The 17,150-nt window shown below is 41.8% G+C and overlaps 1 protein-coding gene and 1 long non-coding RNA gene across 2 annotated transcripts; one reads left to right on the top strand and one right to left on the bottom strand.

Moving 5' to 3' along the window:
• Positions 1 to 2,550: 2,550 nt before the first annotated feature.
• Positions 2,551 to 5,703, bottom strand: LOC146509638 (uncharacterized). The gene is made up of 3 exons (XR_014876381.1): positions 5,397 to 5,703; positions 4,869 to 4,928; positions 2,551 to 2,569 (listed from the first exon to the last, which is right to left on the bottom strand). It is a non-coding gene; the product is annotated as an uncharacterized LOC146509638 (long non-coding RNA).
• Positions 5,704 to 12,049: 6,346 nt separating this feature from the next.
• On the top strand, positions 12,050 to 13,283 carry LOC146509637 (uncharacterized). Its single transcript, XM_085174205.1, has one exon. It carries the CDS (start codon positions 12,117 to 12,119, stop codon positions 13,281 to 13,283), a length of 1,167 nt encoding a protein of 388 aa, XP_085030331.1. The 5' UTR covers positions 12,050 to 12,116.
• Positions 13,284 to 17,150: the final 3,867 nt, after the last annotated feature.

The raw sequence follows: 17,150 nt of genomic DNA, 5'->3' as shown, positions 1-17,150 counted from the left end.
GCTGCAGTCGTGGTTGTTGGTGCGGCTGTTGTGGTTGTTGGTGCGGCTGTCGTGGTTGTTGGAGCTGCAGTTGTGGTTGTGGGTGCGCTTGTTGTGGTTGTTGGTGCGGGGGTTGTTGATGTTGGAGCAGATGTAGTCGTTGTTGGAGCAGGTGTAGTGGTTGCTGGAGCTGCAGTTGTGGTTGTTGGAGCAGCAGTTTTTGTTGTTGGAGTGGCTGTTGTGGTTGTTAGCGCTCCAGTTGTGGTTGTTGCTGCGGCTGTAGTGGTTGTTGGAGCTGCAGTCGTGGTTGTTTGTGCGCTTGTTGTGGTTGTTGGCGCTGCAGTCGTGGTAGTTGGTGCGGCTGTTGTGGTTGTTGGTGCGGCAGTTGTGGTTGTTGGAGCTGCAGTCGTGGTTGTTTGAGCGCTTGTTGTTGTTGTTGGACTAGCAGTTGTGGTTGTTGGAGCGACTGTCGTGGTTGTTGGAGCTGCAGTCGTGGTTGTTGGTGCGGCTGTTGTGGTTGTTGGTGCGGCAGTTGTGGTTGTTGGAGCTGCAGTCGTGGTTGTTTGAGTGCTTGTTGTTGTTGTTGGACTAGCAGTTGTGGTTGTTGGAGCGACTGTCGTGGTTGTTGGAGCTGCAGTCGTGGTTGTTGGTGCGGCTGTTGTGGTTGTTGGTGCGGCAGTTGTGGTTGTTGGAGCTGCAGTCGTGGTTGTTTGAGTGCTTGTTGTTGTTGTTGGACTAGCAGTTGTGGTTGTTGGAGCGACTGTCGTGGTTGTTGGAGCTGCAGTCGTGGTTGTTGGAGCTGCAGTCGTGGTTGTTGGAGCTGCAGTCGTGGTTGTTGGAGCTGTAGTCGTGGTTGTTTGAGCGCTTGTCGTTGTTGTTGGACTAGCAGTTGTGGTTGTTGGTGCTGCTGTTGTGGTTGTTGTTGCGGCTGTTGTGGTTGTTGTTGCTGCTGTTGTGGTTTTCGGAGCTGCAGTCGTGGTTGTTGGTGCAGCTGTAGTGGTTGTTGGAGCTGCAGTTGTGGTTGTTGGTGCGGCTGTTGTGGTTGTTGGAGCTTCAGTGGTGGTTGTTGGAGCTGCAGTCGTGGTTGCTGGAGCTGCAGTCATGGTTGTGGGTGCGCTTGTTGTGGTTGTTGGTGCGGTGGTTGTTGATGTTGGAGCAGATGTAGTGGTTGTTGGAGCAGGGGTAGTGGTTGCTGGAGCTGCAGTCGTGGTTGTTGGAGCTGCAGTCGTGGTTGTTGGTGCTGCTGTTGTGGTTGTTGTTGCGGCTGTTGTGGTGGTTGTTGCTGTTGTTGTGGTTGTTGGAGCTGCAGTCGTGGTTGTTGGTGCAGCTGTAGTGGTTGTTGGAGCTGCAGTCGTGGTTGTTGGTGCGGCTGTTGTGGTTGTTGGAGCTGCAGTTGTGGTTGTTGGAGCTGCAGTCGTGGTTGTTTGAGCGCTTGTTGTTGTTGTTGGAGCAGTAGTTGTTGTTGTTGGAGTGGCTGTTGTGGTTTTTAGCGCTCCAGTTGTGGTTGTTGGTGCGGCTGTAGTGGTTGTTGGAGCTGCAGTCATGGTTGTTTGTGCGCTTGTCGTGGTTGTTGGTGCGCTTGTCGTGGTTGTTGGAGCTGCAGTCGTGGTTGTTGGAGCTGCAGTCGTGGTTGTTGGAGCTGCAGTCGTGGTTGTTGGTGCGGCTGTCGTCGTTGTTGTTGGAGCTGCAGTCGTGGTTGTTGGTGCGGCTGTTGTGGTTGTTGGAGCTGCAGTCGTGGTTGTTGGAGCTGCAGTCGTGGTTGTTGGAGTTGCAGTCGTGGTTGTTGGTGCGGCTGTTGTGGTTTTTGGAGCTGCACTCATGGTTGTTGGTGCGGCTGTTGTGGTTGTTGGAGCTGCAGTTGTGGTTTTTGGAGCTGCAGTCGTGGTTGTTGGTGCGGCTGTTGTGGTTGTTGGTGCGGCAGTTGTGGTTGTTGGAGCTGCAGTCGTGGTTGTTTGAGCGCTTGTTGTTGTTGTTGGACTAGCAGTTGTGGTTGTTGGAGCGACTGTCGTGGTTGTTGGAGCTGCAGTCGTGGTTGTTGGAGCTGCAGTCGTGGTTGTTGGTGCGGCTGTTGTGGTTTTTGGAGCTGCAGTCATGGTTGTTGGTGCGGCTGTTGTGGTTGTTGGAGCTGCAGTTGTGGTTTTTGGAGCTGCAGTCGTGGTTGTTGGAGCTGCAGTCGTGGTTGTGGGTGCGCTTTTTGTGGTTGTTGGTGCGGTGGTTGTTGATGTTGGATCAGATGTAGTGGTTGTTGGAGCAGGTGTAGTGGTTGCTGGAGCTGCAGTCATGGTTGTTGGAGCTGCAGTCGTGGTTGTTGGTGCTGCTGTTGTGGTTGTTGCTGCGGTTGTTGTGGTTGTTGTTGCTGTTGTTGTGGTTGTTGGAGCTGCAGTCGTGGTTGTTGGAGCTGCAGTCGTGGTTGTTGGAGCGACTGTTGTGGTTGTTGGAGCTGCAGTTGTGGTTGTTGGTGCGGCTGTGTTGGTCTTTAGCGCTCCAGTTGTGGTTGTTGGAGCGGCTGTTGTGGTTGCTGGAGCTGCAGTTGTTGTTGTTGGTGCGGCTGTGTTGGTCTTTAGCGCTCCAGTTGTGGTTGTTGGTGCAGCTGTAGTGGTTGTTGGAGCTGCAGTCGTGGTTGTTTGAGCGCTTGTTGTTGTTGTTGGAGCAGCAGTTGTGGTTGTTGGAGCGGCTGTTGTGGTTGTTGTTGCGGCTGTTGTGGATGTTGGTGCAGGTGTTGTGGTTGTTGGAGCTGCTGTCGTGGTTGTTGGAGCTTCATTTGTGGTTGTTGGTGCGGCTGTGTTGGTCTTTAGCGCTCCAGTTGTGGTTGTTTGTGCGGCTGTTGTGGTCTTTAGCGCTCCAGTTGTGGTTGTTGGTGCGGCTGTAGTGGTTGTTGGAGCTGCAGTCGTGGTTGTTGGTGCGCTTGTTGTGGTTGTTGGCGTTGCATTTTTGGTTGTTGGTGCGGCTGTTGTTGTTGTTGGTGCGGCAGTCTTGGCTGTTGGAGCTGCAGTCGTGGTTGTTTCAGCGCTTGTTGTTGTTGTTGGAGCTGCAGTTGTGGTTGTTGGTGCGCTTGTTGTGGTTGTTGGTACGGCTGTTGTGGTTGTTGGTGCGGGTGTTGTGGTTGTTGGAGCTGCAGCCTTGGTTTTTGGAGCTGCATTTGTGGTTGTTGGAGCTGCAGTCGTGGTTGTTTGAGCGCTTGTTGTTGTTGTTGGAGCAGCAGTTGTGGTTGTTGGTGCGGCTGTTGTGGTTGGTGGAGCTGCAGTTGTGGTTGTTGGAGCGGCTGTTGTGGTTGTTGGAGCTCCAGTTGTGGTTGTTGGTGCGGCTGTAGTGGTTGTTGGAGCTTCAGTCGTGGTTGTTGGTGCGCTTGTTGTGGTTGTTGGTGCGGGTGTTGTGGTTGTTGGAGCTGCAGTCGTGGTTGTTGGCGCTGCAGTCGTTTTTGTTGTTGCGGCTGTTGTGGTTTTTGGTGTGGCTGTTGTGGACGTTGGTGCGGCAGTTTTTGTTGTTGGAGCAGCAGTTGTGGTTGTTGGAGCGGCTGTTGTGGTTGTTGGAGCTGCAGTTGTGGATGTTGGTGCGGGTGTTGTGGTTGTTGGTGCGGCTGTTGTGGATGTTTGTGCGGCTGTTGTGGTTGTTGGAGCTGCAGTTGTGGTTGTTGATAGAATAGCTAAAGAATAAGAATTTAGTTCTGTATATTAAATGAACTGTACAACAATATACTTTCATTCTATAACTATTACCTCAATATACACAGGACACAGCAGTTTGTCTCAGTTTCATAGGTAAAGAATAAAGTTTAGAATAGTGGAACATGAAAGGCATTTAGAATTTTTACATTTATTACTCACGACAAGTGTCAATGTCTGAAGTTAATTTGAGTTTAAATGATCTGAATTTTAGGAGCAGGATCACACCTCCAGACACATCCCTTCTCGTTCTTATCTGTAGATATGATTCCCCTGTCCTACAAGCTGTTCGTTCTTGTTTTTGCACCCCACCCTCCTTGCCCTTTTTCAGTTCTTTCACTTTTTCACTTCTTCACTTCTCATTAGTACATGGGGATTTCCCAGGCCCGGGAGCTGCCACCAGTCTTCTTCAAGCCCTTCCCCAAACCACACCTCAGTTCATGTTTAAGCCATTCACCTTTATCTACTAAAAATGCTCTCAAGCCTAAAATGAGAACGTGGGTCAAGCTAGTGAAATATAATTTTTGTTTAGCACATTTTTTCTATAACAAGCAATGTCATGAGATATGACATAGTTCAAGTAGTGAAACTTTAACGGTGCAGCCTAGGTAAACCTATGACCATGCTGTATAAATGTTTTGCCAAAATTAATTATGGGAAATAAAGGTATCACCGTTAGCCACATTTTGATATATGGCAACCTTTACCTTTTATTCCTTCTCTGTGAATATTTTTTTAATACAGTCATTTTTTAATGATATTGCTAAAAGTGTCACAAATCTAGCCTCAATCATGTGCCTTAATGTTTTGAGGACCTTTTTCAGAACTGAATGATTTTAAATGGAATGATGCAAGTGTGCTATTCCATATACTGTGAGGATAACCAAATGCTGAGTCAAGAGGGGAAGAATCAGAGAGAAATTGTGGGGTTCTTTTAAGAAAAACATTTGCCAGACATGCACTCAGAGTGTTCACTGAACCCACAACTTGTAGGTATTAAAAGAAATTGGGAAATTTGGCTCCACCTTGCATTACTAGGTACAACTCAACTAGATTTAGTTACTGCACTCAAAATAAAGAAATGCTTAACCATTAAACTACTATGACACACAACTTTAATACAGTCTGCATATTCTCTATAGCAATTATTCTTGAGATTATACTTTCCAGTGCTACAACAGTTTATTGATTTTGCATCAACAGTAAGTTTAGCATCGCTTAGCTTACCTGCTAGAAGCAAGGAAACTGATATCATCAGTGCAACACCCATTGTTCAACCAGTTAAATCTGTAAAAGAAACATATGTCAAGGTTTGTTTTATGGTCTGGTTCTTTTTACTCTGCACTTGAGTTTCTGGACTTGTGTTGTTTATTTAATTCTTATATGAGGGCCCAGGGTTTTGTAACTGTATATTATTTCATGTAATCATTCTCTTAGAATATGTAACCTTGTTCTCTCTTTAGAGCCAAATTCTTCCCCGAGTGTTCCCTTGCTTCCTGTGTCATGTCTGTTGTATTAACTCAGTGGTTCCCAAATTTTATTTGCTGGGCCCCCCTTTGTTTTACACGAAAAACATTCGTGCCCCCCCCCCCCCCCCCCCCCTCTATTTATTCTGCTTATAGGTTCCTTTAAAATGAAATGATAAATCATTACTATTTAAAAAATCATATTGGTACAAACAGCATTAGTTTTATAAGTCATAATACAAAAAAAAATTAGATTTACAGTACAGAAAATATGTTCCATTGTACTTACCAAAACTGGATTCAAATGGAAATGTTTTAATTCCTGTTTTTTTAATTTTTTAATCTGTAGATGTCTTCAATTTTTTTTATTTTAAAATGGTGCAGTTCACCTCTTTGCTTTGGTAAATCTTTCACCTTATGTTCCTGTCAAAACACCTTTCGTCCTTATATATTTCAGCAGAATTAGGGCTAATGACGTAAGTGAGAAATGATTGATGAGGTTGTGGCAGCTCTAGAATGTCACGTCACAGGATTCACAAATTTGTCAAGCCACGTTTCTTGGCTTAATATAACATTGCCTCTCCCTTCTTCTTGTTTCTCAAGAGTGACTCAAAGATATAATGACAGCCAAATACAGAATTCTAGTATGGTGAGAAGAAGTTGTAAGAAATGAAAGAGATGTATGATCAAAGTAAAGGGACATCTTTACAGAGTGTGAGCCTCTCGAGTTATTTACCACACGACACGACAACTTTATAGTGATATACTGTAGCTCAGAATCACAGCTAAATTTCCTGATACTTTTCCAAGTGATTGCAAACTCATTAAATCAAAAATAATTGAATATGAAATTATAATATCTCATAATTGAAACATGACATGTATCAGTAGGAAGTACTTTATATTAACATTCTAAAAGTGCTTTTACTACTTTGTTAGAACAATTTGTTTTAAAAGTGGTGATGTATTCATATGTAAATGCTTTCTCATACTTTCAAATTACAGTTCTGCCGAAGAGTTCAAAATAAGAATAAACAAACAAAGAAACAAGAACAAGAGTTCAAGAATATTGGTCCGGCTTAACATGCTATTTATGTATTTTCTCCATCATAACAACAACTTACCTCGCAGCTTACTTATTGAGTCATTAAGCTGGCTGCAGCTTTAGCATTACCTTCATAAAACATAGCAACAATTCCTCATCTAAAAAAACTGTGAATCTTTTGTTGAACTTTCATCATCTCCAGTTCCTCTTTTAAATTCTGCTTTTGAGAGAAAACATTTTAGAAGAGAAGTGTAATTAGATTTGATATTTGCAGGTGAGTTTGTCAAACCAGAATTTTCAGCAAATGCCTCTCCATCACGTCTTCAGGTTAAGAGAAAATTTGGTTTGAAACATGTTGAACAAGCTTTGTAGTGCAAATGTGATCGAGGGAGAGGGGCATCATACAAATAGCATAGTTCTTTCACCATAGTTCTTTAAGAACAAATGCAGTCTACAAAACAGCGATGAACTGTTGCAACACCAACACCTTATATATAGGTCACACCTCTTCTTTGGAAATTGTGTCAGTCAGACAATAAATTATAGATAGTGGCTTATTTAATATTTTTTTAAAGGAAGAAATTCATTTGTTTTACCTGTGTCTTTTCCTGAGGACCTAGCCTGAATATGGCTAAGCATTAGAGTTAAACTGACCCACCATGGTCGTGTCCAAATTCAAGGGTCTTCGCGGTCTACGTGGGCTGGGTCCTCAGAAGGTCGGGTAGGCCGGAAGTAAACGGCTGGGGAAATTGGACGGTCTAGCCTTCTGATTAGCGTCACCGCTGTCTCGGTGGAGTTTAATAAACTCGGCCGTCTGCTCCTTGCTATCTAAAATATAACAGGACGCTGGCGTAAATTCTCGACCGTCTCATATTTCTGTTTAATCAGTTTTCCTTTTGATGTTTATTCAGCTGTGTAAAAACCAAGGAGGAACCCACCAGGGGGATTAATAAAGTTTTATTTTATCTAATCTAATAACTTTAATCTCAGCCAAACCGATTGACTCACAAACAGATAAAACACTGAAAAAAGCCCAACAATAACATTTTTAGGTTGTCTAAGTGACTTATATATTACGTTTAACCTGAGTAGCAAAAGTCCGTGGTGCTCTGAAAATGATGTACCGGGAGTTGTGCCGTTCTCGGCGGCTTCAGTGACCCTCGAGCTCCCGACTAGCTATCGAGCTGGTGGGTAGCAGACGTCTCCGACGCTGTGCCAAGATGGCGGAGTGAGTAGACGCTCTCTACCGTGTTCTGCACAGAAAGTTCATGAACAACGGTAAAACCTCAACTTTATGCTGCTAACACTAACAATTCACTAAACAAGAGAAGATACAGCAATCATAGGGCAAGAAGCAGCAGAATGCTGAATCAGAAAGGAGCAAAAAGGGGACTGGAAAGTTCCAAGTCTAAGATAGCGCCTGAGAATGCTAACGAGGAAAGTGCTACGCCCAGCAACGTGCTAATGGATAGCTTCCATAACTACGCAGCTACTACGGTGGCACTCACGTTAGCCGAAGAAGAAATTGATGAGTTCCCACCTCTCCCTGTTACACCTCTTAAATCACCAGCTCCGAAGAAGGTGATGTACGAATGCAGCAGCTCTGACCCAGTTGATGTAAATCAGATAATTCCTCGTCTGTCGGCACTCATAAACACCAGGTCTGATAACATTGAGAGCATGGTGAGAGAGAACTTGAACATGGTGAAAGAGAATACACTCCAGATTGAGGGTCTCAAAAAGACGATTGATTTTGTGTGCGCGGAAATGAAAGATATGAAGGGGAAAGTTTGTGACCTAAAAAAAAAATAACTAAAAAGGAAGGTCGAGTGGACAACTGCCAACAGAGAATATCTGAGTTGGAAAGATATTCCAGGAGGTGGAATCTCAGACTACATGGAGTCAAGGAGGCTGAGAAAGAAGACGTAAGGGGAAAGGTGATTGAGATATGCCAGTCTGTTCTGCCAGAACAAAATCATAGGCTGCCTGACGTCATCGACACCGTACACCGACTCGGAGCCAAGCGACAAGGTAGCACCAGACCTAGAGGCATCATCGTGCAGTTCACCTCCCGAATCTACAGAGATGCTGTATGGAAAGCAGCCAAAACATCCTCCTACCTGCAGGACAATCATTTGAGGTTCGCTGAAGATCTGTCCAGGGAGGACAGAGAACGTTGTGACAAACTGTGGCCGATGATAGACAAAGCCCGTAAGGAGGGTAAGCCAGCTTATTTCGTGGGAGGCCGGGGATTCATCAGAAGTTTTCCCTCCTTCATAGAGACGCTTATTCAGTCTCCGAAATGACATTTCTGTAAGCTTGTTTACATGGTGAACTTGATATTTTCACCCTCAGGTTAAAGTTTTATTTTGTGTTGAAGAGTGTGTTTATCTATAAAAAGCTATATTTAAACCATAGCAGATAGTTAAATACTATATTTTTATAAGCTTAGTCACTCAGGGTTTTTACTGTTCTACTACCTAAATTGTGCAGCACCCGGTCCCCTTATTCTATAGATATATTCTTAGCTGTAGAAGTTTAGAACTTACTTTTTCTCTTTCTTTTTTCTAATAACTTTGTCTTTTTCATTTGTTTCTCTTAATACCAGGGGTTTAAGACAAACCTGTAAACGCAAAGCTTTGTTTTTGTTTGCCAAACAATTTCAAACAGATTTTTGCTTTTTCCAAGAGAGTCATTCCACACCTGCTGATACAAATTTTTGGAAATCACAATGGGGTAATGAAGTCTGGTTGTCCCATGGCTCTGAGCGTTCTGCTGGAGTTGCCACGCTTAAAAATGATTTTTCTGGGGATGTGTTACACTCAGACTGTGACACCTTAGGACACTACCTCTGCTCAATAATCAGACACAATAACAGTACTTTCATTGCAGTAAATATATATGGTTACAATAACAAAACTGAAAATGATAAATTACTTGACTCCTTAGAAGAAAGAATTAATTTCTGGCTCTCCAAATACCCAAATTCAGTCCTCTTAATTGGTGGGGACTTTAATATCACTTTAGACAATACGGTTGATAGGTGGCCTCCAAGGCAGCAGTCTTCATACAGTGCAAACTTAAAAAATTTTATGGGAAAATTTAATGTTGTGGATATTTGGAGAGAAAAATTTCCAGATGATAGACTCTTTACTTGGAGCAATAAGACAGGATCCAGTCAATCATGTATTGACTTTTGGTCAAAAGCTGTCAAAACCTTATATACAAATGGCAATAGTTCTATTAAAATGATTAACAGCTCCACCCCGAGATTTGACCTGAAACGTGGTATTCGCCAAGGATGTCCTATTTCACCATATTTATTTTTACTTTGTACACAAATTCTTGCAACTAATATTTCAAACAGTGTTGTACAAGGAATCACCATAGCTGATAAGGAGCTTGTCATCAGCCAGTTAGCCGATGACACCACACTCTTCTTGAAAAATGCAAACCAAATCCCTCCAGCCCTTAGTGTGATTAGTGATTTCTCTGAAGCCTCTGGTTTATGCCTAAATCTAAGTGTGAGTTACTAGCAATTAAAGACTGCCCTGCAAATACTATCTGTAATATTTCTGTTAAACAAGAAGTCACATACTTGGGACAGTTAATATCCAAAAACCAAAAATCAAGATGCTCTTCAAACTTCACTCCAATTATAAAGAAAACCCTAAAAAAGTTCAACCAGTGGCTGCAAAGGGACTTATCGTTGAAAGGTAGAGTGTTAATTACTAAAGCTGAAGGGATATCCCGATTAACATATGCTGCTCTCTCTTTACATCTGGATAAGAAAATTAGTAAAGAGATTGACCGTATGCTCTTTAATTTTATATGGAAAAACCGTACGCATTATATTAGAAAAACTGTTTTGATGAATAAGTACGAATCAGGTGGGCTTAACGTCTTAGACTTTTCTACTTTAAATAACACTTTCAAAATTAATTGGGCTAAACATTTTCTTAAAAATCCTACCTCTATCTGGAACTTTATACCATATCATATTTTCTCTCGTTTTGGTGGCTTTAATTTTATTTTAAATTGTAATTACAATGTTGAGAAACTCCCTGTAAAGCTTTCATCCTTCCATAAGCAAGTCCTCTTAGCATGGACCCTCGTTTATAAACACAACTTCTCACCACACAAATACCTTATCTGGAACAACAGAGATATTTTATATAAAAATAAATCACTTTTCCTGGAAACCAACATGGGATCCTACTGGTGGCTCAGCTGGTTAGTAAAGAGGGACAACTACTTACTTACAACGACTTTATTGCACTATATAATTTTCCAATCAGTGTTCAGGAATTCTCAATGGTGCTTGGTGCCATACCCTCAGGGTCTTTAATGTTATATAAAAACACTGACAGCTCAATATCTACCTCAGTCACTCTCCCTGATCCAGCTAAGTCACCAATAGGAAAAATCTGCTTTTCACAAGAACTTGGTAACAGCAATAAGAGAATACGTAGTTTATTCCAAGAAGATATCGTCTCTCTCCCATCTATAATATCTTATTGGAACCAATATGTTCCAGATATCAAGTGGAAGACAGTCTGGATGATCCCCCATAAATATTTGATTGTAAATAAGGTGAAAGAAGTCTCATTTAAAATTCCACATAAAATGTTATCCAGCCAATCACTATATGGTAAAATTTAAAAGGGACATAAATACTAATTGTACTTTCTGTGGGGATCATCCAGAAACTGTGACACATCTTTTTTGGTACTGTTCTTCTACACAGAGATTCTGGAAGGAATTTAGCAGGTTTGTTATTGTCCATATTTTAAGGGAGTTTTCTTTACGATGGGAAAATGTTTTATTCTGTTTCTTTAAGTTCCCCAAGAAGAATGATAAATGTTTTTATATGATAAATTTATTAATACTTTTAGCTAAATTCTTTATCCATAAATGTAAGTTTACTAACAAAACACCATATTTCTGTCATTTTTTTAAGGATAGGGAATTGTACATACAATCAATATCAGACTCCACCAACAAAAAGGCTCTCAAAACAATATATGTATGTGAATTTTTGCGTGTATTCTTATAATTGTTACTTTTTTCTTTTACCCCTGGCTTTGTGTGTTCATGTTCTGTTGTTTTGTATAGGGCTTTGGAGCATGATGTCACGGGAGTGGGCGTGGAAAGGATTTTGGCCTGATCTGCCATTTTGGGGGTCTAAGTGAAAAAGGAGCGAAAGCATAGCCATGGTTCGTACTTGCTGTGTGGTCGGCTGCAATGTTCGATCTTACAACCGGCACGGGAATAAGTTTGGGTTGTCTTTTTATGCTTTCCCAACCTGGAAGCAACATGAAGGAGCTTATGTATCGGATATTACCAAACGAAGGCGTCTAGCCTGGATAGCAGCCGTGAGACGAGCTGATATCAAGTTCTGTTACATCTCCAGATATCAGTTGGTGTGCTCAAGACATTTTCATTCCGGTAAGTTCTAAATATATTCATATCACACTTTATAGCTGAATAATATTATCGTTGGTGGTCTCGAAGTTATAGAAATTGCGATCAAACATCGAATGGAGTGACTTTGCAGACATATGTGCTATGTAAAGATTCGCTAATTCTTTCGCACAACTGTAGGGAAGCCTGCCTATGAAATGGATCAAACAAATCCAGACTGGGTACCAACGCTACACATGGGGCACTCCGAAATCTGAACATCACATTCGGACTGTCACAGGAGGCGAACACAACGGCAACAAAAAAAGCACTAGTAGGAGGTAAACAACAACCGCACCCCAACCACAATCTCTTATTTTAAAAGTTGATCTTAGTCAATTAACACAAACATTTTTGAGTATTCATACGGCCTTAATGTATAAACCACTTAAAAATTCCCTTGTGTATTTGCACTCTTTTTATTGGACAGGCTTTCACAATGGAGCAGCAGAGTGTGAAGGTGAAGCCTCAGCAGGAGTTTCCACAGAAGAGCAGCCAGAGATGGACACCACAGAAGAGCAACACCATAACAATCTTGTTTTTTTGGCTGAGGGCCAAATTTGTGTTGGACAAGTAGAAGCAGAGGTAACGGGTGCAGATGCAGAAAACAGTGATATCAGAGAGAAACAGACAGAAGATCAAAGACTGACATATGATTGTGTGCACTGTGTACAGAGCAGAGCAGAAATAAACCGGCTGCTGGAGGAGAACAGAAAGCTTAAATCAAAGTTGGACAAGACAGAGCTGAATGAAAACTTTTTAAAGGGTGACACGGAAAAAGTGAAATATTACACTGGTTTTACTTGTTTTGCTATTTTTATGTCCGTGCTCGAGAATGTAAAAGCTTTCCTACCAGCATCAAAGAAACTGTCGCATTTCCAAATGCTTTTACTCACACTTATGCGAATTAGACTTGATCTTCCTGTTCAGCATCTTAGTTATCTATTCAATGTCTCCCACAAAACTCTTTCTTCTATCTTTGCTGATACAATTGACGTTTTGAATGCTCACTTTGGAGTACTTGTACACTGGCCAGAGAGGCACTGTTTGCAAGCAACAATGCCTCCAAAATTTACGGACACTTTTGGAAATCGGGTAGCCATCATTGTAGACTGTTTTGAAATTTGTACAGAACGACCATCTAATTTAAAGGCTCGTGCTCAAACGTACTCACACTACAAGGGTACACACACCATGAAATATCTGATCGGGATTACTCCACAAGGTGCAATTTCATTCATTTCTAAGGGGTGGGGGGGCCGTGCATCAGATAAACACATCACAGAGCAATGTGCCATACTTAACAAGCTGTTACCAGGGGACGTAGTTTTGGCTGACAGAGGCTTTGACATCAGAGATGTGGTGGGAATGATGTGTGCGGAGGTTAAGATCCCAGCATCTACAAGGGGCTTCTGTCAGCTAGATGCCAAGGACATAGAAAATACACGAGCCATTGCACACCAAAGAATCCATGTCGAGCGAGTAATTGGCAGTTTGCGCAACAAGTTCAAAATGCTACATACCACCATGCCAATCCGTTCTCTTCTTCCATGTGAGGGTGAAGACGTTACCTTTCTTGATAAAATTGTGAGGGTGTGTTGCGTTTTGGTTAACATGTGCCCCAGTGTGGTAGTGAAACCAGGCACACATGAGACTTGTACTTGTTAATTAATAATTGTGTGTGTGTATATATATATATATATATATATATATATATATATATATATATATATATATATATATATATATATATATATATATATGAGTTATATATGAGTTATATATATATATATATATATATATATATATATATATATATATATATATATATATATATATATATATATATAACTCATATATAACTCATATATATATATATATATATATATATATATATATATATGAGTTATATATGAGTTATATATATATATATATATATATATATATATATATATATATATATATATATATATATATATATATATATATATGAGTTATATATAATAACTCTCAGTATGTCTCTGAAGATGTAGTACTAGGAAAACCTTTTTTTTTTTATGTGTAATTGTATGAACACACTGACATTACGTTATGTAACCATTTCTGTACCTGTATACTATAATCGACAGTTTATCATCACTTTGAACTCTTTGTTTCACTAAAATGACGTTATAATAAAAGCAAGATAACAACAAATAACTGCATTGTACTCTTTATTTTACACTTTGACAATTGTTACATGGTAAGTGCTGCAGGTTTGAAATCAAGTTATACATATTTCAATGCACTTCTGACAAAAAACTGGACACCAGAAGGAAAAATGTTGTGACCACTCGGGGCTGCATTTCACTTAGAGAAATGTTTTCCTACTAGTTCAGGAAGCCACACCTTCTGAAAGAACTCCTGAGCTTTCTTTAAATGTGATTCCCAGAAGTGCACATCAGGGAAGATGCGTACAACTGCCATGTCTTTTTGTGTCCATACCACGAGGTCATAGTGCTTTGCGTTGGCCACAAAAACCTGTGTTTGCACTTGTGAGTAAAAGTGATGTGTCTACTTCAAGTTAAGTCCATTTGCTGTCAACTCGAGGCAGAAGTCTTTGTCATGTGCATCCAATGCTTGCCGAATGCTGTCACATCGGTATTTAAACGGACATTTAATTTCCGGGCACCCCTTCCCACAACATTCACACGTGGTTAGTCTGTCAGGAGATGCTCCTACTTCAGGAAAAGCCGTGTTAACAAGAAAACCACACATACGGACCTGTAGGTTTTTTGTGACATGCTGACATTTTCTTGGTGTAGGCGTGTCAAGCGTCCTGTTCATGCTCCAGTCCCCAAGTTATTTGCACATTACAGAGTTAACAGGGTAGCAAACACGATTAACCACAGTAATGGCGGGTTTCTCTACAGTGGTAGCACAGCGTGCATCATTGAAGCTGTGATTCTTCCAGCACGCCACACATACCATTCTGGGCTCTTGTGTTGCAGTCTTGTGCGTACCTCAATAGCTTCTGCCTGTTCTTCAGTAACTTTTGCTGCGTTTATGTACTTTACACAGTGCAGTTGTAGCTTGGTAAGGCCAACGGACTGTGCACCTGTGTTGTGCAAACACGCCAGAGACAGTGGTAATGTGGATGACTGTACAGTGTGTGATGTGTAGTATTTCTCCAATCCACACAAACACACTGCTTTATTGTGTTTTTGAAGTGTGTCTAACACTGGTGACAACTCCTCAAACGTAGCAGAAGGAATCTTTCTTTTTGAAGGACGGCTTCTTCTGCCTTTCACCACAGACGGTCCGTTTATATTTTCATCAAGAGTCTTTTTTTGTGCTGCTGAAGATGTAAAGTCAATGTTATGGCCAACCTCTGGCTGTATCTTGGTTTTGTTCCCCGGCAAAACCCAGTAGGCTGGTTCATCCGTGACAGTCTTTGTGCCACGGATCCTTACTGTTGCCTCCACTGAAAACAGAAAAGTGCAGCGACATGGGTGCAGATCTCAGCAACTTCGGCCATACAGGTGCAGTGTGCAGCTTCGGCCTTCCCCGTGGTGCTTACAATTACCCATGGTCGTAATGCAGGTTCATTCAATCTTTGGGAGTGCATTACCTGTAACATACAAGGACAAGGTTGATGTAAAGACAATAAATGAAATGAGACAGGGAGGACACAAATTGGTGTTAATAATTTGCCCGATTATCAATGTGTTAATTTGCATCTACTTTACAATTATGGGCACATAATATGATAACGATATTTTAGCAGTTCAATGATAAATGTATAACATTAATTATGGTGGGGGGTGGAAAATGGCTATTTCACTCGATGCACTCCAGCTGACTTACCTTGGTATGAATGACGACGTACTCAGAGTTTGGCGGCTTGAAAATAGCCAAATCTTGCATCCAGCCGTTTGTAAATTGGATGTGCGCCTCCAGTGACTTGTAATTACGAAACTGATTCGCAGTGTAAGCGCTTACTCCACAAACAAGATACGTGAAGATATCGGGGTAGGACAGATATCGGGGTAGTGTGTCGTCTGGGTCTTTACTCCACTGCCGTATTTCATATGGGTCCAGATTTGCAATGCACTCTATTTTTTTCAAGTACCGCTGCTTCGCCTCTGGACGCAATCGGTCTCTATACCGTCCGTTTTCTTTTGAGCTGCTTTTAAGCATGTTTCTTGTCGTCGTCGTTCCAACACAGTGAATTTGTTTAGATTCGTAGACCCCGAAAATGGCGCCGCGCTCCCACAATGCATTGCGGCGTGACGTCAACTCCAAAGCCTTATACAGAATAAACATGAAACATGAATAAACAGACACATAGAATTCCAATAATAATAATAATAATAATCAACAAAGCACAAGAGTAACAAAACGATCATTCAAAAATAAATCAAAACATAATAAACTCAAAATGCTGGGTCGAACCGACCCAGAACCGTAACAGAATCTGTCTAGAAGAATTCTTGAGCATCTTCTAGCTCCAACTCTGCTTTGAGCATGTCACTAATCCGCACTGCTACAACTGCTGCAGACAGCTCCAATCTTGGCACCGTAGTAACCTTCGTGGGTGCTACTCTGGACTTGGCAAAGACAAGAGAGCAGTGGACTTGTCCTGCTTCACTGACAGCTCTCAGGTATGTACAAACACCATACCCTAAAACACTTGCATTTGAGAAATAGTGAAGCTGTGTTTGAAAATCTCTTGGCACGTAACATCTGTCAATTTTGACATAAGCTAGATTTTTTAGATCCAACAACCAGGACTCCCACCGTGACTTCAGATCGCTTGAGAGTGGTTTGTCCCAATCTACTTTCTCACAACACATTTGCTGTAGTATCTGCTTCCCAAGTAGAACAAAAGGTGCCACAAAGCCACGTGGATCGTAAAAAGAGGCTAACATCGACAACACTCCTCCTTCTGGAAAGTGGGTGCTCGTTCACAACTACTTGAAACTGGAAATGATCCGAGTTGATGCACCATTTGACACCTAGTGTTACGTCCGGTGTGGCAGACGTGTGGGGTTGAAGATAGGACCCAAAATGCGGCAGCTCTGGTGCAGGTGAGTATTTATTTAACAAAAGAAAATACAAACAGCAATGGCGCGGGAACATGAAACTGGAACCTAAACTGGGCAGAGCTAACAAAACAAACCAGAAACGTAGATGCAGGGAGGACGGATGGAGAGACGCAGGGAGACCGAGGTAAACAACACAGACGAACCAGCAACGACTAAGACAGAAGACACGACTTAAAAACACTCAGAGAACACAGGGAGATTACACACAGGTGGGGGACACAGCTGAGAGTGATTAACGTGGACTTGATACAGGAACACACGGGCAGAACAGAGTAAACACTAAACAGCGGAAGAACAGAACCAACAATCACACTTATAGAAAACACAAAACGCTGGGTCAAAAGGTCCCAGGACCATGACACCTAGGGCTCTTTCAATTTGTTGCTCGCCCAGTGACAAGTCTTTTCTTACTGTTTCTGCACAGTCTTCTTTCGGTAGCAAATTAAGT

The sequence above is a fragment of the Neolamprologus multifasciatus genome, chromosome 10, assembly GCF_963576455.1.
Source record: "Neolamprologus multifasciatus chromosome 10, fNeoMul1.2, whole genome shotgun sequence".
Lineage (NCBI taxonomy): Eukaryota > Metazoa > Chordata > Actinopteri > Cichliformes > Cichlidae > Neolamprologus > Neolamprologus multifasciatus.
Note: the sequence above shows the minus strand (reverse complement) of the source record. Positions and strands in the feature narration are given on the sequence as shown.